The 22,180-nt window shown below is 48.5% G+C and overlaps 1 protein-coding gene across 1 annotated transcript in view; it reads right to left on the bottom strand.

Moving 5' to 3' along the window:
- Positions 1-22,180, bottom strand: part of SLC15A5 (solute carrier family 15 member 5) — a 104,382-nt gene that overhangs the window by 61,211 nt on the left and 20,991 nt on the right. Inside the window, exons 2-3 of the mRNA XM_063930646.1 lie at positions 21,311-21,497; positions 4,794-4,982 (exon numbers count right to left, since the gene is read on the bottom strand). Coding sequence (XP_063786716.1) covers positions 4,794-4,982; positions 21,311-21,497 — 376 coding nt within the window. The remainder of the gene's footprint in view (positions 1-4,793; positions 4,983-21,310; positions 21,498-22,180) is intronic.

The following is a 22,180-nucleotide window of genomic DNA, read 5'->3' as shown; positions in this document are numbered from 1 at the left end:
AGTAATAGTACTGAGGGGTCAGTAATCGGGGTAAGGAATCAGTAATAGGAGCGAGGGGTTTGTAATCAGGGTAAGGAATCAGTATAGGACTGAGGACAGTAATCTGGGTGAGTAATCCGTAATAGAAGCGAGGGGTCAGTAATCAGGGTGAGGAATCAGTAATAAGACTGAGGGGTCAGTAATCAGGGTGAGGAATCAGTAATAGGAGTGAGGGGTCAGTAATCAGGGTGAGGTATCAATAATAGGACAGAAAGGTCAGTAATCAGGGTGAGGAATCAGTAATAGGACAGAGGTGTCAGTAAACAGGGTGAGGAATCAGTAATAGGAGTGAGGGGTCAGTAATCAGGGTGACGAAGCAGTAAAAGGAGTGAGGGGTTTGTAATCAGGGTGAGGAATCAGTAATAGAAGCGAGGGGTCAGTAATCAGGGTGAGGAATCAGTAATAAGAGTGAGATGTCCATAATCAGGGTGAGGAATCCGTAAAAGGAGTGAGTGGTTTGTAATCAAGGTGAGGAATCAATAATAGGACAGAAAGGTCAGTAATCAAGGTGAGGAATCAGTAATAGGACAGAGGGGTCAGTAATCAGGGTGAGGAATCAGTAATAGGACAGAGGTGTCAGTAATCAGGGTGAGGAATCAGTAATAGGAGTGAGGGGTCAGTAATCAAGGCGACGAATCAGTAAAAGGAGTGAGGGGTTTGTAATCAGGGTGAGGAATCAGTAATAGGAGTGAGGGGTCAGTAATCAGGGTAAGGAATCAGTAATAGAAGTGAGGGGTCAGTAATCAGGGTGAGGAATCAGCAATAAGAGAGAGGGTTCAGTAATCAGGGTAAGGAATCAGTATAGGACTGAGGAGGACTGTAATCAGGGTGAGGAATCAGTAATAGGACTGAGGGGTCAGTAATCAGGGTGAGGAATCGGTAATAGGAGCGAGGGGTCAGTAATCAGGGTAAGGATTCAGTATAGGACTGAGTAGGGCAGTAATCAGGGTGAGGAATCAGTAATAGGAGCGAGGGGTCATTAATCAGGGTAAGGAATCAGTATAGGACTAAGGAAGACAGTAATCGGGGTAAGGAATCAGTAATAGAAGTGAGGGGTCAGTAATCAGGGATAGGAATCAGTATAGGACTGAGGAGGGCAGTAATCAGGTTGAGGAGTTAGTAATAGGAGCGAGGGGTCAGTAATCAGGGTAAGGAATCCGTAATAGGAGCGAGGGGTCAGTAATCAGAGTGACGAATCAGTAAAAGGAGTGAGGGGTTTGTAATCAGGGTGAGGAATCAGTAATAGGAGTGAGGGGTCAGTAATCAGGGTGAGGAATCAGTAATAGTACTGAGGGGTCAGTAATCGGGGTAAGGAATCAGTAATAGGAGCGAGGGGTCATTAATCAGGGTAAGGAATCAGTAATAGGAGCGAGGGGTTTGTAATCAGGGTAAGGAATCAGTATAGGACTGAGGAGGACAGTAATCAGGGTGAGGAATCCGTAATAGGAGCGAGGGGTCAGTAATCAGGGTGAGGAATCCGTATAGGACTGAGGAGGGCAGTAATCAGGTTGAGGAGTTAGTAATAGGAGCGAGGGGTCAGTAATCAGGGTGAGGAATCCGTAATAGGAGCGAGGGGTCAGTAATCAGGGTGACGAATCAGTAAAAGGAGTGAGGGGTTTGTAATCAGGGTGAGGAATCAGTAATAGGAGCGAGGGGTCAGTAATCAGGGTGAGGAATCAGTAATAAGAGTGAGATGTCAGTAATCAGGGTGAGGAATCAGTAATAGGAGTGAGGGGTTTGTAATCAGGGTAAGGAATCAGTATAGGACTGAGGAGGACAGTAATCAGGGTGAGGAATCCGTAATAGAAGCGAGGGGTTAGTAATCAGGGTGAGGAATCAGTAATAGGAGTGAGGGGTCAGTAATCAGGGTGAGGAATCAGTAATAGTACTGAGGGTTCAGTAATCGGGGTAAGGAATCAGTAATAGGAGCGAGGGGTTTGTAATCAGGGTAAGGAATCAGTATAGGACTGAGGACAGTAATCTGGGTGAGTAATCCGTAATAGAAGCGAGGGGTCAGTAATCAGGGTGAGGAATCAGTAATAAGACTGAGGGGTCAGTAATCAGGGTGAGGAATCAGTAATAGGAGTGAGGGGTCAGTAATCAGGGTGAGGTATCAATAATAGGACAGAAAGGTCAGTAATCAGGGTGAGGAATCAGTAATAGGACAGAGGTGTCAGTAAACAGGGTGAGGAATCAGTAATAGGAGTGAGGGGTCAGTAATCAGGGTGACGAAGCAGTAAAAGGAGTGAGGGGTTTGTAATCAGGGTGAGGAATCAGTAATAGAAGCGAGGGGTCAGTAATCAGGGTGAGGAATCAGTAATAAGAGTGAGATGTCCATAATCAGGGTGAGGAATCCGTAAAAGGAGTGAGTGGTTTGTAATCAAGGTGAGGAATCAATAATAGGACAGAAAGGTCAGTAATCAAGGTGAGGAATCAGTAATAGGACAGAGGGGTCAGTAATCAGGGTGAGGAATCAGTAATAGGACAGAGGTGTCAGTAATCAGGGTGAGGAATCAGTAATAGGAGTGAGGGGTCAGTAATCAGGGCGACGAATCAGTAAAAGGAGTGAGGGGTTTGTAATCAGGGTGAGGAATCAGTAATAGGACAGAGGTGTCAGTAATCAGGGTGACGAATCAGTAAAAGGAGTGAGGGGTCAGTTATCAGGGTGAGGAATCAGTAATAGGAGTGAGGGGTCAGTAATCAGTGTGAGGAATCAGTAATAGGAGCGAGGGGTCAGTAATCAGGGTGAGGAATCAGTAATAGGACTGAGGGGTCAGTAATCACGGTGAGGAATCGGTAATAGGAGCGAGGGGTCAGTAATCAGGGTAAGGATTCAGTATAGGACTGAGTAGGGCAGTAATCAGGGTGAGGAATCAGTAATAGGAGCGAGGGGTCATTAATCAGGGTAAGGAATCAGTATAGGACTGAGGAAGACAGTAATCGGGGTAAGGAATCAGTAATAGAAGTGAGGGGTCAGTAATCAGGGATAGGAATCAGTAATAGGAGTGAGGGGTCAGTAATCAAAGTGAAGAATCCGCAATAGGAGCGAGGGGTCAGTAATCAGGGCGAGGAATCAGTAATAGGGCTGTGGAGGTCAGTAATCAGGGTGAGGAATCAGTAATAAGAGTGAGATGTCAGTAATCAGGGTGAGGAATCAGTAAAAGGAGTGAGGGGTTTGTAATCAGGGTGAGGAATCAATAATAGGACAGAAAGGTCAGTAATCAAGGTGAGGAATCAATAATAGGACAGAGGGGTCAATAATCAGGGTGAGGAATCAGTAATAGGACAGAGGTGTCAGTAATCAGGATGAGGAATCCGTAATAGGAGTGAGGGGTCAGTAATCAGGGTGACGAATCAGTAAAAGGAGTGAGGGGTCAGTTATCAGGGTGAGGAATCAGTAATAGGAGTGAGGGGTCAGTAATAAGGGTGAGGAATCAGTAATAGGAGCGAGGGGTCAGTAATCAGGGCGAGGAATCAGTAATAGGATAGAGGGGTCAGTAATCAGGGCGAGGAATCAGTAATAGGAGCGAGGGGTCAGTAATCAGGATGAGGAATCAGTAATAAGAGTGAGATGTCAGTAATCAGAGTGAGGAATCAGTAATAGGAGTGAGGGGTCAGTAATCCGGATGTTCCCTCCCCTCCCTGCATGTTACAAACATTAGTGTCCCCTCAGCTCCCCATGTGTCACAGACATTAGTGTCCCCTCAGTTCCCCGCATGTCACAAAATTAGTGTCCCCTCAGTTCCCCGCATGTCACAGACATTAGTGTCCCCTCAGCTACCCGCGTGTCACAAACATTAGTGTCCCCTCAGCTCCCCTCGTGTCACAAACATTAGTGTCCCCTCAGCTCTCTGTGTGTCACAGACAGTGTCCCCTCAGCTACCCACGTGTCACAGAAATTAGTGTCCCCACAGCTCCCCGTGTGTCACATACATTAGTGTCCCCTTGGCTCCCTGTGTGTTACAAACATTAGTGTCCCCTCACCTCCCTGTGTGTCACAGAAATTAGTGTCCCCTCAGCTCCCCATGTGTCACAGAAATGAGTGTCCCCTCAGCTCCCCATGTGTCACAGACATTAGTGTCCCCTTGGCTCTCTGTGTGTCACAGACATTAGTGTCCCCTCAGCTCCCTGCGTGTCACAGACATTAGTGTCCCCTCAGCTCCCTGCGTGTCACAAACATTAGTGTCCCCTCAGCTCCCCGCGTGTCACAGACATTAGTGTTCCCTCAGCTACCCACATGTCACAGAAATTAGTGTCCCCTCAGCTCTCCATGTGTCACAGACATTAGTGTCCCCTCAGCTCCCTGCGTGTCACAGACATTAGTGTCCCCTCAGCTCTCTGTGTGTCACAGACATTAGTGTCCCCACAGCTCCCCGCGTGTCACAGCCATTAGTGTCCCCTCAGCTCCCCACGTGTCACAGACATTAGTGTCCCCGCAGCTCCCCATGTGTCACAGACATTAGTGTCCCCACAGATACCAACGTGTCACAGACATTAGTGTCCCCTCAGCTCCCCACGTGTCACAGACATTAGTGTCCCCACAGCTCCCCACGTGTCACAGACATTAGTGTCCCCTCAGCTCCCCACGTGTCACAGACATTAGTGTTCCCTCAGCTCTCTGTGTGTCACAGACAGTGTCCCCTCAGCTCCCCACGTGTCACAGAAATTAGTGTCCCCACAGCTCCCCATGTGTCACAGACATTAGTGTCCCCTCAGCTTTTTGATCACTAGAACAGATACCATGTTACACTTACAAGCTGGAGCCACCATTGCTTCTGCAACGCCCAGCAAGGCGTATTGAGGGGCTAAGTGGAGACAGGACATTGAAGACACTAATAAAACCTTTCCTGAAAGGGTCTGTTCCACTAGAGGGAACCACTTGCGATGGATTTCATAGATTCCAGCGACGAACAGCGAGAAGGCGGCACCAACATGGCCACAAACTAAAGAGAAGAATAATCATTAACTTTACATAATTCAGAGCGTTCATGTTAACGACTACACAGAGATTGGCGAGGTCAGCGGTGGCACTTGCTGGCGGTATGCATGGGGAAGACTATGTATATAGCGCACACATATTCTGCAGCGCTTTACAGACAATATATTCTCATCAGTCACTGCCCCAGTGAGCTTACACTCTATATTCCCTGTCACATGTACACATACACGCCCCGTCCAGCATGTGTGGCGCTGCCTCACACTGCATTCGCAATTAAATTGCGGACGTATTGAATTAAGGTGGACCCCCGCCTGCGCAGCCTGGATCAGGCATTACCCAGTTATACAGTATATGTTACAGTATACCGCACAGGACTACAATGCGTTGCTGTTATTAATCTGGTGCAGTATTACTATATACATATCTCCCAACTGTCCCTACTTTTGGTGGGACAGTCACATTTTTGTTTGGAGCTAGCTGCTCACAGAACGCTGGGCATGCACCCATGGTGATGAAAATGGGGGGCGTGGCTTGCGATCGCGGTATTCCCACAAAGCCACTTTCCCCGAGGTCATGCCCCCTTTGCATGGACATGTGACTTCAGCACGCATAAGTGTCCCTACTTGAACATTGTTGGGAGGTATTTATCTATGGTTCCAGACCATGCACTCTCTAATTGCGTTTGGTAAATTTCCATGATTGAAAAATTGACCAAAGACAGAACACGGGTGTAATCACAAATACGATCAACTACACCAACGGCCAATCGCTGGAGTGCTCTCATAGAAATAACAAAACACGGGAATTTACTAGAGATGAGCGGGTTCGGTTTCTCTGAATCCGAACCCGCCAGAACTTCATGTTTTTTTTCACGGGTCCGAGCGACTCGGATCTTCCCGCCTTGCTCGGTTAACCCGAGCGCGCCCGAACGTCATCATGACGCTGTCGGATTCTCGCGAGGCTCGGATTCTATCGCGAGACTCGGATTCTATATAAGGAGCCGCGCGTCGCCGCCATTTTCACACGTGCATTGAGATTGATAGGGAGAGGACGTGGCTGGCGTCCTCTCCGTTTAGAATAGATTAGAGAGACACTTGATTTACTAATTTTGGGGAGCATTAGGAGTACTCAGTACAGTGCAGAGTTTTGCTGATAGTGACCACCAGTTTTATTTATAATCCGTTCTCTGCCTGAAAAAAGCGATACACAGCACACAGTGACTCAGTCACATACCATATCTGTGTGCACTGCTCAGGCTCAGGCCAGTGTGCTGCATCATCTATTATCTATATATAATATTATATATATCTGTCTGACTGCTCAGCTCACACAGCTTATAATTGTGGGGGAGACTGGGGAGCACTACTGCAGTGCCAGTTATAGGTTATAGCAGGAGCCAGGAGTACATAATATATTATATAGTGAGTGACCACCAGACACACAGTGCAGTTTATTTAATATATCCGTTCTCTGCCTGAAAAAAGCGATACACACAGTGACTCAGTCAGTCACATACCATATCTGTGTGCACTGCTCAGGCTCAGGCCAGTGTGCTGCATCATCTATATATATTATATATCTGTCTGACTGCTCAGCTCACACAGCTTATAATTGTGGGGGAGACTGGGGAGCACTACTGCAGTGCCAGTTATAGGTTATAGCAGGAGCCAGGAGTACATAATATTATATTAAAATTAAACAGTGCACACTTTTGCTGCAGGAGTGCCACTGCCAGTGTGACTAGTGACCAGTGACCTGACCACCAGTATATATAATATTAGTAGTATACTATCTCTTTATCAACCAGTCTATATTAGCAGCAGACACAGTACAGTGCGGTAGTTCACGGCTGTGGCTACCTCTGTGTCGGCACTCGGCAGCCCGTCCATAATTGTATATACCACCTAACCGTGGTTTTTTTCTCTTTCTTTATACATACATACTAGTTACGAGTATACTATCTCTTTATCAACCAGTCTATATTAGCAGCAGACACAGTACAGTGCGGTAGTTCACGGCTGTGGTTACCTCTGTGTCGGCACTCGGCAGCCCGTCCATAATTGTATATACCACCTAACCGTGGTTTTTTTTTCTTTCTTTATACATACATACTAGTTACGAGTATACTATCTCTTTATCAACCAGTCTATATATTAGCAGCAGACACAGTACAGTGCGGTAGTTCACGGCTGTGGCTACCTCTGTGTCGGCACTCGGCAGCCCGTCCATAATTGTATATACCACCTAACCGTGGTTTTTTTTTCTTTCTTTATACATACATACTAGTTACGAGTATACTATCTCTTTATCAACCAGTCTATATATTAGCAGCAGACACAGTACAGTGCGGTAGTTCACGGCTGTGGCTACCTCTGTGTCGGCACTCGGCAGCCCGTCCATAATTGTATATACCACCTAACCGTGGTTTTTTTTTCTTTCTTTATACATACATACTAGTTACGAGTATACTATCTCTTTATCAACCAGTCTATATATTAGCAGCAGACACAGTACAGTGCGGTAGTTCACGGCTGTGGCTACCTCTGTGTCGGCACTCGGCAGCCCGTCCATAATTGTATATACCACCTAACCGTGGTTTTTTTTTCTTTCTTTATACATACATACTAGTTACGAGTATACTATCTCTTTATCAACCAGTCTATATATTAGCAGCAGACACAGTACAGTGCGGTAGTTCACGGCTGTGGCTACCTCTGTGTCGGCACTCGGCAGCCCGTCCATAATTGTATATACCACCTAACCGTGGTTTTTTTTTCTTTCTTTATACATACATACTAGTTACGAGTATACTATCTCTTTATCAACCAGTCTATATATTAGCAGCAGACACAGTACAGTGCGGTAGTTCACGGCTGTGGCTACCTCTGTGTCGGCACTCGGCAGCCCGTCCATAATTGTATATACCACCTAACCGTGGTTTTTTTTTCTTTCTTTATACATACATACTAGTTACGAGTATACTATCTCTTTATCAACCAGTCTATATTAGCAGCAGACACAGTACAGTGCGGTAGTTCACGGCTGTGGCTACCTCTGTGTCGGCACTCGGCAGCCCGTCCATAATTGTATATACCACCTAACCGTGGTTTTTTTTTCTTTCTTTATACATACATACTAGTTACGAGTATACTAACTCTTTATCAACCAGTCTATATATTAGCAGCAGACACAGTACAGTGCGGTAGTTCACGGCTGTGGCTACCTCTGTGTCGGCACTCGGCAGCCCGTCCATAATTGTATACTAGTATCCAATCCATCCATCTCCATTGTTTACCTGAGGTGCCTTTTAGTTGTGCCTATTAAAATATGGAGAACAAAAATGTTGAGGTTCCAAAATTAGGGAAAGATCAAGATCCACTTCCACCTCGTGCTGAAGCTGCTGCCACTAGTCATGGCCGAGACGATGAAATGCCAGCAACGTCGTCTGCCAAGGCCGATGCCCAATGTCATAGTACAGAGCATGTCAAATCCAAAACACCAAATATCAGTAAAAAAAGGACTCCAAAACCTAAAATAAAATTGTCGGAGGAGAAGCGTAAACTTGCCAATATGCCATTTACCACACGGAGTGGCAAGGAACGGCTGAGGCCCTGGCCTATGTTCATGGCTAGTGGTTCAGCTTCACATGAGGATGGAAGCACTCAGCCTCTCGCTAGAAAAATGAAAAGACTTAAGCTGGCAAAAGCACCGCAAAGAACTGTGCGTTCTTTGAAATCCCAAATCCACAAGGAGAGTCCAATTGTGTCGGTTGCGATGCCTGACCTTCCCAACACTGGACGTGAAGAGCATGCGCCTTCCACCATTTGCACGCCCCCTGCAAGTGCTGGAAGGAGCACCCGCAGTCCAGTTCCCGATAGTCAGATTGAAGATGTCAGTGTTGAAGTACACCAGGATGAGGAGGATATGGGTGTTGCTGGCGCTGGGGAGGAAATTGACCAGGAGGATTCTGATGGTGAGGTGGTTTGTTTAAGTCAGGCACCCGGGGAGACACCTGTTGTCCGTGGGAGGAATATGGCCGTTGACATGCCAGGTGAAAATACCAAAAAAATCAGCTCTTCGGTGTGGAGGTATTTCACCAGAAATGCGGACAACAGGTGTCAAGCCGTGTGTTCCCTTTGTCAAGCTGTAATAAGTAGGGGTAAGGACGTTAACCACCTCGGAACATCCTCCCTTATACGTCACCTGCAGCGCATTCATAATAAGTCAGTGACAAGTTCAAAAACTTTGGGTGACAGCGGAAGCAGTCCACTGACCAGTAAATCCCTTCCTCTTGTAACCAAGCTCACGCAAACCACCCCACCAACTCCCTCAGTGTCAATTTCCTCCTTCCCCAGGAATGCCAATAGTCCTGCAGGCCATGTCACTGGCAATTCTGACGAGTCCTCTCCTGCCTGGGATTCCTCCGATGCATCCTTGCGTGTAACGCCTACTGCTGCTGGCGCTGCTGTTGTTGCCGCTGGGAGTCGATGGTCATCCCAGAGGGGAAGTCGTAAGCCCACTTGTACTACTTCCAGTAAGCAATTGACTGTTCAACAGTCCTTTGCGAGGAAGATGAAATATCACAGCAGTCATCCTACTGCAAAGCGGATAACTGAGTCCTTGACAACTATGTTGGTGTTAGACGTGCGTCCGGTATCCGCCGTTAGTTCACAGGGAACTAGACAATTTATTGAGGCAGTGTGCCCCCGTTACCAAATACCATCTAGGTTCCACTTCTCTAGGCAGGCGATACCGAGAATGTACACGGACGTCAGAAAAAGACTCACCAGTGTCCTAAAAAATGCAGTTGTACCCAATGTCCACTTAACCACGGACATGTGGACAAGTGGAGCAGGGCAGGGTCAGGACTATATGACTGTGACAGCCCACTGGGTAGATGTATGGACTCCCGCCGCAAGAACAGCAGCGGCGGCACCAGTAGCAGCATCTCGCAAACGCCAACTCTTTCCTAGGCAGGCTACGCTTTGTATCACCGCTTTCCAGAATACGCACACAGCTGAAAACCTCTTACGGCAACTGAGGAAGATCATCGCGGAATGGCTTACCCCAATTGGACTCTCCTGTGGATTTGTGGCATCGGACAACGCCAGCAATATTGTGTGTGCATTAAATCTGGGCCAATTCCAGCACGTCCCATGTTTTGCACATACCTTGAATTTGGTGGTGCAGAATTTTTTAAAAAACGACAGGGGCGTGCAAGAGATGCTGTCGGTGGCCAGAAGAATTGCGGGACACTTTCGGCGTACAGGCACCACGTACAGAAGACTGGAGCACCACCAAAAACTACTGAACCTGCCCTGCCATCATCTGAAGCAAGAAGTGGTAACGAGGTGGAATTCAACCCTCTATATGCTTCAGAGGTTGGAGGAGCAGCAAAAGGCCATTCAAGCCTATACAATTGAGCACGATATAGTAGGTGGAATGCACCTGTCTCAAGCGCAGTGGAGAATGATTTCAACGTTGTGCAAGGTTCTGATGCCCTTTGAACTTGCCACACGTGAAGTCAGTTCAGACACTGCCAGCCTGAGTCAGGTCATTCCCCTCATCAGGCTTTTGCAGAAGAAGCTGGAGACATTGAAGGAGGAGCTAACACGGAGCGATTCCGCTAGGCATGTGGGACTTGTGGATGCAGCCCTTAATTCGCTTAACAAGGATTCACGGGTGGTCAATCTGTTGAAATCAGAGCACTACATTTTGGCCACCGTGCTCGATCCTAGATTTAAAGCCTACCTTGGATCTCTCTTTCCGGCAGACACAGGTCTGCTGGGGTTGAAAGACCTGCTGGTGACAAAATTGTCAAGTCAAGCGGAACGCGACCTGTCAACATCTCCTCCTTCACATTCTCCCGCAACTGGGGGTGCGAGGAAAAGGCTCAGAATTCCGAGCCCACCCGCTGGCGGTGATGCAGGGCAGTCTGGAGCGACTGCTGATGCTGACATCTGGTCCGGACTGAAGGACCTGACAACGATTACGGACATGTCGTCTACTGTCACTGCATATGATTCTCTCAACATTGATAGAATGGTGGAGGATTATATGAGTGACCGCATCCAAGTAGGCACGTCACACAGTCCGTACTTATACTGACAGGAAAAAGAGGCAATTTGGAGGCCCTTGCACAAACTGGCTTTATTCTACCTAAGTTGCCCTCCCACAAGTGTGTACTCCGAAAGAGTGTTTAGTGCCGCCGCTCACCTTGTCAGCAATCGGCGTACGAGGTTACATCCAGAAAATGTGGAGAAGATGATGTTCATTAAAATGAATTATAATCAATTCCTCCGCGGAGACATTGACCAGCAGCAATTGCCTCCACAAAGTACACAGGGAGCTGAGATGGTGGATTCCAGTGGGGACGAATTGATAATCTGTGAGGAGGGGGATGTACACGGTGATATATCGGAGGGTGAAGATGAGGTGGACATCTTGCCTCTGTAGAGCCAGTTTGTGCAAGGAGAGATTAATTGCTTCTTTTTTGGGGGGGGTCCAAACCAACCCGTCATATCAGTCACAGTCGTGTGGCAGACCCTGTCACTGAAATGATGGGTTGGTTAAAGTGTGCATGTCCTGTTTTGTTTATACAACATAAGGGTGGGTGGGAGGGCCCAAGGACAATTCCATCTTGCACCTCTTTTTTCTTTTCTTTTTCTTTGCATCATGTGCTGATTGGGGAGGGTTTTTTGGAAGGGACATCCTGCGTGACACTGCAGTGCCACTCCTAGATGGGCCCGGTGTTTGTGTCGGCCACTAGGGTCGCTAATCTTACTCACACAGTCAGCTACCTCATTGCGCCTCTTTTTTTCTTTGCGTCATGTGCTGTTTGGGGAGGGTTTTTTGGAAGGGACATCCTGCGTGACACTGCAGTGCCACTCCTAGATGGGCCCGGTGTTTGTGTCGGCCACTAGGGTCGCTAATCTTACTCACACAGCTACCTCATTGCGCCTCTTTTTTTCTTTGCGTCATGTGCTGTTTGGGGAGGGTTTTTTGGAAGGGACATCCTGCGTGACACTGCAGTGCCACTCCTAGATGGGCCCGGTGTTTGTGTCGGCCACTAGGGTCGCTTATCTTACTCACACAGCGACCTCGGTGCAAATTTTAGGACTAAAAATAATATTGTGAGGTGTGAGGTATTCAGAATAGACTGAAAATGAGTGTAAATTATGGTTTTTGAGGTTAATAATACTTTGGGATCAAAATGACCCCCAAATTCTATGATTTAAGCTGTTTTTTAGTGTTTTTTGAAAAAAAACCCGAATCCAAAACACACCCGAATCCGACAAAAAAAATTCGGTGAGGTTTTGCCAAAACGCGTTCGAACCCAAAACACGGCCGCGGAACCGAACCCAAAACCAAAACCCGAAAAATTTCAGGCGCTCATCTCTAGAATTTACCAAGATTCATGTTTTCAGACACACCCGTGAATTGTCCATACTCGCCCCAAAATTGAAGCTCCAAATGTACCCCCTCGTGTCCGCGGAATCACCCGTGATAATTTCATTACTTACAACAGAAAATTCCTCATTTAACAAAAAAATGATATACTTATTATTATTAACAAACAATAAACCCCAGTTCCCACTGATTGTGGATACAATAACCGCACATGCGCATGTTACTCGTCACTGAATACACTGTATATACACAGGTCCTTCATGTAAATGTGAAGGTGTTGGGACATGGTTTTTTAGTTGGGTTACCCATATAATAGTTTACAATAAATATACTACATACCTGCCACCATCCACTGGAGGTAAATCGGGTAGAGGGGGCGTGGTCTGTGGGAAAAGGGGTGTAGCTTCGCCAGGATGCCGCGATCGCAGACCACGACTCACATTTTAGTCACAGTGGGGGCATTACCAGCGCTATGTGAGCTGATGACCACACCCCCAGCCCCTCTGCCTCCCGGGAATAGACGCTGCGCGCATACACCAAGCAGAGCAGCGAGTGACAGGAGCATCCCAACTGCCACCCCCCCCCCCCACCGCGGGACACTGCAGCCCACGGGAGGGACTGCGGGACACTGCAACCCACGGGAGGGACTGCGGGACACTGCAACCCACGGGAGGGACTGCGGGACACTGCAACCCACGGGAGGGACTGCGGGACACTGCAACCCACGGGAGGGACAGCGGGACACTGCAGCCCACGGGAGGGACAACCCACGGGATGGACAGCGGGACACTGCAGCCCACGGGAGGGACAGCGGGACACTGCAGCCCACGGGAGGGACTGCGGGACACTGCAGCCCACGGGAGGGACAGCGGGACACTGCAGCCCACGGGAGGGACAGCCCACGGGAGGGACAGCGGGACACTGCAGCCCACGGGAGGGACAGCCCCCCAAAAAACAGGACACTTGGGAGACATGCATATGACTTGTCAACGGATGCTTAAAAATATAAATATCTAAAAGCGTTTTGTAGTCCTGTAAACCTTTCTTTGGTGACATTGGGGCAGATTTATTAAGCCTGATGACGTGATAAAGTTGAGGGAGATAAAGTACCAGACAATCAGCTCCTAATTGTCATTTTTCAAACCCAGCCTGTGGCATGGCAGTTAGGAGCTGATTGTCTGGTACTTTATCACTTCACCAGGCTTAATAAATCTGCCCCATTGAAACATAAATGGACAGGATGCACTTTTTATAAGAAATGACGTTATCACTTTAATAACAATGGTGGTGTCCAGTTTGGAAACACAGGAATACGGATGCAACTGAAAAACAAAGACTGGACTCAGAAGCAGCCATTTATAGGAGCGCTGGGTGATTCTCACCTGAAAACCCCACAGCGCGTAACAGATAATAAAAGATATATGTAGTCACCTGTTTGGAGGTCTCAGGTGGTCTCGACGGCTCCCGGTGGTCTCCCCTCCATCTTCCGACTAGGGAGGGGCTGCTGAGCTGGAGCAAGGACTGCTGGGAGATGTAGTTCTCCCAGTGGCCACCTCTGGGGGATCACACACAGAAGGGTCTCACACACACACTCCCAGGGCTTCTCTCTGCAGCGCTGGTTTGAAAAATCTGATCGGATCCCTCCCAGCATGCCTCAAAGGCCGCCAGGTCACTCAGTCAGAATGACTCCCAGGGCCGAAACCTGGAAGTCAGGGACCCACCGGAGATCGCGAATGGACAGCTGTTAGAGGAAGAGCTGTCCTCTGCAATACTAAAGGCATATGTTAGTGCATATGCAATTTGTATCAGTGCGATGGGCGGCGATGTCATTTAGTACATCCCGCCCTGAGTGAGAAGGTATTGCGTCTTCATCATATGAAATTACAGAAGAAGATGCCTGACTGCATTTGGACCCAGCTTCCACAATAGTGCATGAAACAACAGTAGCACTAGAAGGACCACCACTCACAAACAGTGGCCATGGCCTGAGTCTTTCCTTACCACTGTGTGTGGTATATGGAATGTTGGCAATATTACATATTTCGGCAGTAAATGATTTCTATATTATTAGAGATCATGTTTTCTTTACATTGTAAAATATTTCGATTTCAGGTGCCCCAAACTTTGTGTCTCCTGAACCACCTTTAGTAGATGTTGTAGTACTACCATGACTGGCAGCAGCCACAGCACTAGTACTGGGTTGCTGCTCCTGCTCTTCTATCTATCTAACTTTTTTTTTTTTTTTACACACTGCGATTCACAGTATTTCTAATATTGGTGGCATTTCTAATTTTGAGTTTTATATTTTTAACACGGTGCCTGCATTGAACATAGAAACGCAGTGACTCACAGTGCTGCACCCCACAGCCCTTCGCTGACAGTCACAGCAGTGATACAGCCCACAGTCTTTCACAGTCCAAAATAGCCACAGCAGTGCTGCAGCCCTTTACAGTCCGACACAGCCACAGTAGTACTGCAGCCCCCAGCTGTTCAGTGTGACACAATCGCAGTAGTGCCACAGCAGTGATGCAGCCCACAGCCCATACCAGTCTGACATAGTCACAGCAGTGCTGCAGCCCACAGCCCATAACAGTCTGACACAGTCACAGCAGTGCTGCAGCCCACAGCCTTTCACAGTGTGACAGAAACACAGCAGTGCTGCAGCCCACAGCCCTTCACAGTGTGACAGAAACACAGCAGTGCTGCAGCCCACAGCCCTTCACAGTGTGACAGAAACACAGCAGTGCTGCAGCCCACAGCCCTTCACAGTGTGACAGAAACACAGCAGTGCTGCAGCCCACAGCCCTTCACAGTGTGACAGAAACACAGCAGTGCTGCAGCCCACAGCCCTTCACAGTGCGACAGAACCACAGCAGTGCTGCAGCCCACAGTCCTTCACAGTACGACAGAACCACAGCAGTGCTGCAGCCCACAGTCCTTCACAGTGCGACAGAACCACAGCAGTGCTGCAGCCCACAGTCCTTCACAGTGCGACAGAACCACAGCAGTGCTGCAGCCCACAGTCCTTCACAGTACGACAGAACCACAGCAGTGCTGCAGCCCACAGTCCTTCACAGTACGACAGAACCACAGCAGTGCTGCAGCCCACAGCCCTTCACAGTGTGACAGAAACACAGCAGTGCTGCAGCCCACAGCCCTTCACAGTGTGACAGAAACACAGCAGTGCTGCAGCCCACAGCCCTTCACAGTGTGACAGAAACACAGCAGTGCTGCAGCCCACAGCCCTTCACAGTGTGACAGAAACACAGCAGTGCTGCAGCCCACAGCCCTTCACAGTGTGAAACAATCACAGTAGTGATGCAGCCCACAGCCCTTCACAGTGTGACAGAAACACAGCAGTGCTGCAGCCCACAGCCTTTCACAGTGTGACAGAAACACAGCAGTGCTGCAGCCCACAGCCCTTCACAGTGTGACAGAAACACAGCAGTGCTGCAGCCCACAGCCCTTCACAGTGTGACAGAAACACAGCAGTGCTGCAGCCCACAGCCCTTCACAGTGTGACAGAAACACAGCAGTGCTGCAGCCCACAGCCCTTCACAGTGTGACAGAAACACAGCAGTGCTGCAGCCCACAGCCCTTCACAGTGTGACAGAAACACAGCAGTGCTGCAGCCCACAGCCCTTCACAGTGTGAAACAATCACAGTAGTGATGCAGCCCACAGTCCATAACAGTCTGACACAGTCACAGCAGTTCTGCAGCCCACAGTCCTTCACAGTGCGACAGAACCACAGCAGTGCTGCAGCCCACAGTCCTTCACAGTGCGACAGAACCACAGCAGTGCTGCAGCCCACCGTTCATAACAGTCTGACACAGTCACAGCAGTGCGGCTTGGCCTCATTAAAATGGGCGTGGCCTCATCTGAAATCATCACGGTCACCACAGGGGAAAAAATAATAATCAAAAGTCCCCATTTTACAGAGTACGGCAGGCAAGAGTCCCAATTTTACACAGTGCGGCAGGCAAGAGTCCCACTTTTATGAAGTGCAGCAGGCAAGAGTCCCAATTTTACATAATGCGGCAGGCAAGTGTCCCCATTTTACACAGTACAGCAGGCAAGTGTCCCCATTTTACACATTTCGGCAGGCAAGAGTCCCCATTTTACACAGTGCGGCAGGCAAGTGTCCCCATTTTACACAGTACGACAGGCAAGTGTCCCCATTTTACACAGTACGGCAGGGAAGTGTCCCCATTTTACACAGTACAGCAGGCAAGTGTCCCCATTTTACACAGTACGGCAGGGAAGTGTCCCCATTTTACACAGTACAGCAGGCAAGTGTCCCCATTTTACACAGTACGGCAGGGAAGTGTCCCCATTTTACACAGTACGGCAGGCAAGTGTCACTATTTTACACAGTACGGCAGGCAAGAGTCCCTATTTTACACAGTACGGCAGGCAAGAGTCCCTATTTTACACAGTACGGCAGGGAAGTGTCCCCATTTTACACAGTACGGCAGACAAGAGTCCCCATTTTACACAGTACGGCAGGCAAGAGTCCCCATTTTACACAATGCGGCAGGCAAGTGTCCCTATTTTACACAGTACGGCAGGCAAGAGTCCCCATTTTACACAATGCGGCAGGCAAGTGTCCCTATTTTACACAGTACGGCAGGCAAGAGTCCCCATTTTACACAGTACGGCAGGCAAGAGTCCCCATTTTACACAATGCGGCAGGCAAGTGTCCCTATTTTACACAGTACGGCAGGCAAGAGTCCCCATTTTACACAGTACGGCAGGCAAGTGTCCCCATTTTACACAGTACGACAGGCAAGTGTCCCCATTTTACACAGTACGGCAGGCAAGAGTCCCCATTTTACACATCACGGCAGGCAAGAGTCCCCATTTTACACATTACGGCAGGCACGAGTCCCCATTTTACACATTACGGCAGGCACGAGTCCCCATTTTACACATTACGGCAGGCACGAGTCCCCATTTTACACATTACGGCAGGCATGAGTCCCCATTTTACACAGTACGGCAGGCAAGAGTCCCCATTTTACACATCACAGCAGACAAGAGTCCCCATTTTACACATCACGGCAGGCAAGAGTCCCCATTTTACACATCACGGCAGGCAAGAGTCCCCATTTTACACATTACGGCAGGCACGAGTCCCCATTTTACACATTACGGCAGGCACGAGTCCCCATTTTACACATTACGGCAGGCACGAGTCCCCATTTTACACATTACGGCAGGCACGAGTCCCCATTTTACACATTACGGCAGGCACGAGTCCCCATTTTGCACAGTACGGCAAGTGGGGGGGAACGAGGGGGGAAGGGAGAGGGAGGGGGGGAAAGAGACTACTTGCATATGAAGAGGTTCTTCCTGCTCTTCGGTTCGGGCCGCCTCTCCTCCCTCCAGCTTGTCTCCCCCTCCTCCCTCTTCCCGAGTACTCCTGGGCGGGGTTTCGTGGAATGATGCGATTGTGTTGTGACGTCACGACGCAACCGCGTCATTCCGCAAAACTCCCCCCCCCCGAGGGAGGAGAGGGAGACAAGGACCCACAAAGTGCCGCGGCACACCCGCCGCAAGAAAAGGCACTGAGTCAGACACAGTCACAGCAGTGCTGCAGCCCACAGCCCATAACATTGTGACACAGTCACAGCTGCCTCATGATAAAGGCTCATACTAAAACACATCCAGAGAGCTAACATACCTGGGAGCCACCCCCAGGATCTTCCATTAGCACTACAAGGAACAGCATGCCTTCCAAATCCTGCTCCCATTCAATGCCTTTCTCACACATGCAGACAAACAGTGGCAGTTGCTCTATCATTCCTGGGGGTATATTTACTAAGATTCGTAATTGTCGGGATTTGGTGGGAGATTAAACACGAATGACATCGGTAGTGTGAATTTGCAACTTTTTTGTTTTTTTTACGTGTAATTTACTATGCTGTCGTATTTTGCATTTTCGTATTTTCCGATGTCGATGTCATTCGTAATGTCTGGCAGTGTTTTACGGGAGTGATTAGTAAAACACTACCGGACTTAACACAATGAATCCCGGCCGGATCTGTGAGATCCATGCAGGGCTTCATTGTGTATATTGGAGGTCATTCCGAGTTGTTCGCTCGCAAGGCGATTTTAGCAGATTTGCTCATGCTAAGCCGCCGCCTACTGGGAGTGAATCTTAGCATCTTAAAATTGCGAACGAAGTAATCGCAATATTGCGATTACACACCTCGTAGCAGTTTCTGAGTAGCTTCAGACTTACTCGGCATCTGCGATCAGTTCAGTGCTTGTCGTTCCTGGTTTGACGTCACAAACACACCCAGCGTTCGCCCAGACACTCCTCCGTTTCTCCGGCCACTCCTGCGTTTTTTCCGGAAACAGTAGTGTTTTTTCCCAAACGCCCATAAAACGGCCAGTTTCCGCCCAGTAACACCCATTTCCTGTCAATCACATTACGATCGCCAGACCGATGAAAAAGCCGTGAGTAAAATTACTAAGTGCATAGCAAATTTACTTGGCGCAGTCGCAGTGCGGACATTGCGCATGCGCATTAAGCGGAAAATCGCTGCGATGCGAAGATTTTTACCGAGCGAACAACTCGGAATGAGGGCCATTATGAGAAGTGAAGAAAGAGTTAAAAATCATTTTTTTTAAAATGCGTGGGTCCCCCCTCCTAAGCAAACCAGCCTCGGGCTCTTTGAGCCGATCCTGTTTGTAAAAATAGAGAAAAAAAAATGACTGGGGTCCCCCCATATTTAAACAACCAGCACCGGGCTCTGCACCTGGTCCTGGTGCATGCGGGACAAAAAACGTAGGGGTCCCCCGTATTTTTAACACCAGCACTGGGCTCCATTAGTCAGAGAGTTAATGCAACAGCCGGGGGACACTTTTATACTGGTCCCTGCGGCCGTGGCATTAAATCCCCAACTAGTCACCCCTGGCCGGGGTACCCTGGAGGAGTGGGGACCCCTTAAATCAAGGAGTCCCCCCCTCCAAGCACCCAAGGACCAGGGGTGAAACCCAAGGCTGCCCCCCCCATCCGTGGGCGGTGGATGGGAGGCTGATAGCCTTTTGTGTAAAAAGAAAGAATATTGTTTTTTGTAGCGGATCTAGAAGTCCCAGCAAGCCTCCCCCGCAATCTGGTACTTGGAGAACCACAAGTACCAGCATGCAGGGAAAAAATTGTCCCGCTGGTACCTGTAGTTCTACTCAAAAAAAAATACCCAAATAAAAACACAACACAGACACCGTGACAATACAAGTGTACATACATGCACACTTACATACACACATACTTACCTACGTTGACACGAAGCAGTCGGTCCTCTTGTCCAGTAGAATCCAGGGGTACCTGTAAATAAAAATTATACTTACAAAGAATCCGGAGTAGATCGGTCTCTTCTTAAAAGTTATAATCCAGGGACTTGGCAAAAAAAACAAACCGCTCACCCGAACCACGAACTGAAAGGGGATCCATGTTTACACATGGATCCCCTATCCCCGAATGTCGGGACCCCCTGTGACTCCTGTCAAAGAGGGTCCCTTCAGCCAATCAGGGAGCGCCATGTCATGGCACTCTCCTGATTGGCTGTGCATGCCTGCACTGTCAGTCAAGCGGAGTACTGCGGATACAATGTAGCGTAGCAGCGCTACATTATATCCAATGGTGGGAACTTTGCGGTCTGCGGTAGACCGCGAGGTTAAGTGGGGTCACTCTTGTGGGTGACATTTGGGGAAAGGGGTCCCATGTGTAAACATGGATCCCCTTTCAGTTCGTGGTTCGGGTGAGCGGTTTTTTTTTTTCCCAAGTCCCTGGATTATAACTTATAGAAGAGACCGATCTACTCCGGATTCTTTGTAAGTATAATTTTATTTACAGGTACCCCTGGATTCTACTGGACAAGGGGACCGACTGCTTTGTGTCAATGTAGGTAAGTATGTGTGTATGTATGTAAGTGTGCATGTATGTACACTTGTATTGTCACGGTGTGTGTGTTGTGTTTTTATTTGGGTATTTTTTTTGCAGTATAACTACAGGTACCAGTGGACCCATTTCCCCCCCGCATGCTGGTACTTGTGGTTCTCCAAGTACCAGCTTGCGGGGGAGGCTTGCTGGGATTTGTAGTTCTGCTACAAAAAACAATATTATTTATTTTTACACAAAAGGCTATCAGCCTCCCATCCACTGCCCGCGGATGGGGGGGGGGGGCAACAACCTCGGGCTTCACCCTGGCCCTTGGGTGCCTGGAGGGGGGTAACCCTTGATTTAAGGGGTCCCCATTCCTCCAGGGTACCCGGCCAGGGGTGACTAGTTGGGGATTAATGTCTGGGCCGCAGGGACCAATTTAAAAGTGTCCCCCAGCTGTGGCATTAACTCTCTGACTAGTGGAGCCCGGTGCTGGTGTTAAAATACAGGGGACTGCTTGTGTGTGAGAGGCATTGAATGGGAGCAGTATTTGGAAGGCATGCTGTTCCTTGTAGTGCCAATGGGAGATCCTGGGGGTGGCTCCCGGGTAAGTTAGCTCTCTGTCTGGATGTGTTTTAGTAATAACCTTTATCATGAGGCCTTACTGTAGACAAATTACATAGCCCTATGTGGGCACTATAATGTAGTGTTAGGACTGCTGATATCGGAGAAGCCGTGAAGTGGCTCAGCAGCTAAACATGTCTTTGCAAACACGTGTGACCAATTCTCTGAATAATAGAGCAACTGCCACTGTTTGTCTGACTGTGTGTGACTGGCCAGATATTCTCTGTACAGCGCTGTGGACTGTGTGTGCGCTACATAAATAAATGGTAATAGTTAGTATCTAAGATGTGATCCTGAAGTTACGGCCACTGACTTGGGTGCACAGTCGGACAATAATCGCTCAACTGCGTAAGATGAGCACTGCGTACATCTCTGAATGAAGCCCACTATAGATAAAGCATACTGTACCTATTGATGTTCCGGGCTGTAGTCCGTACCCACGTCGGGAAAACAGAAATGAGTTGATGCTCTCTAGACAAGGAGCCAGAATCAGGATTGGGATTATGCTTAGAATCTTCATTACCGCAATCGGCAGCAGAACCCCATTTAAGCTCAAGTTTGTGTTCATAGATTGAATGAAGTATCCAGATGCAACCTGTACATTAAACACAATATGTACACAAATTCACCACACACATTATAAACCCCCTATCCGCAGACGTGAGATCGAGGGGCTCCTCAAAAACCCCTTTAACAATAAAACCCTAAACCAGAGGTTCCCAAAGGTGGTCCTCAAGGCACCCAACGGTCCAGGTTTTAGGTTTATCTATGCTTGGCCACAGGTGACCTTAATTAGCACCTAAGTCAATTTGATGTCAATTTAGGATATACCTAAAACCTGGCATGTTGGGTGCCTTGAGGACAGCATTTGGGAACTTCTGCTCTAAACTTAACTAAAATAAGGTCACGGACAACAGAAATGCCATTAAAATCGGTCAACTTTTTATTATTCAAGAAAGCTCTTTGATTAGGTATGGTGGCAGAAAGAAAGAAAGAAAGAATGGGCAGTAAACACATGTGCGCATTGGGCAATGGGAGTGCGCACAACTACCGCACGCGACTTACCTGACTTGTACAGGCCCCACAGGAAAGCTTGTGCGGGATGTAGTTATGTGACCAGTGGTCAGGAGAACGCCGGACACGATACCTCCCCCTACATCCCGCCCCCTTAGTATCCAGACAGCCGGCATCCCGACTAGCAGGGACTATTCCCACTCACCACTGAGCACGCAGCGCGGCGAGCGCAGTAAGCTCACAAGGGGCTTGTTGCATTTGCCC

This window comes from Pseudophryne corroboree, chromosome 6 (assembly GCF_028390025.1).
Source record: "Pseudophryne corroboree isolate aPseCor3 chromosome 6, aPseCor3.hap2, whole genome shotgun sequence".
Taxonomy (NCBI): Eukaryota; Metazoa; Chordata; class Amphibia; order Anura; family Myobatrachidae; genus Pseudophryne; species Pseudophryne corroboree.
This window is presented reverse-complemented; position numbering and strand designations above follow the sequence as displayed.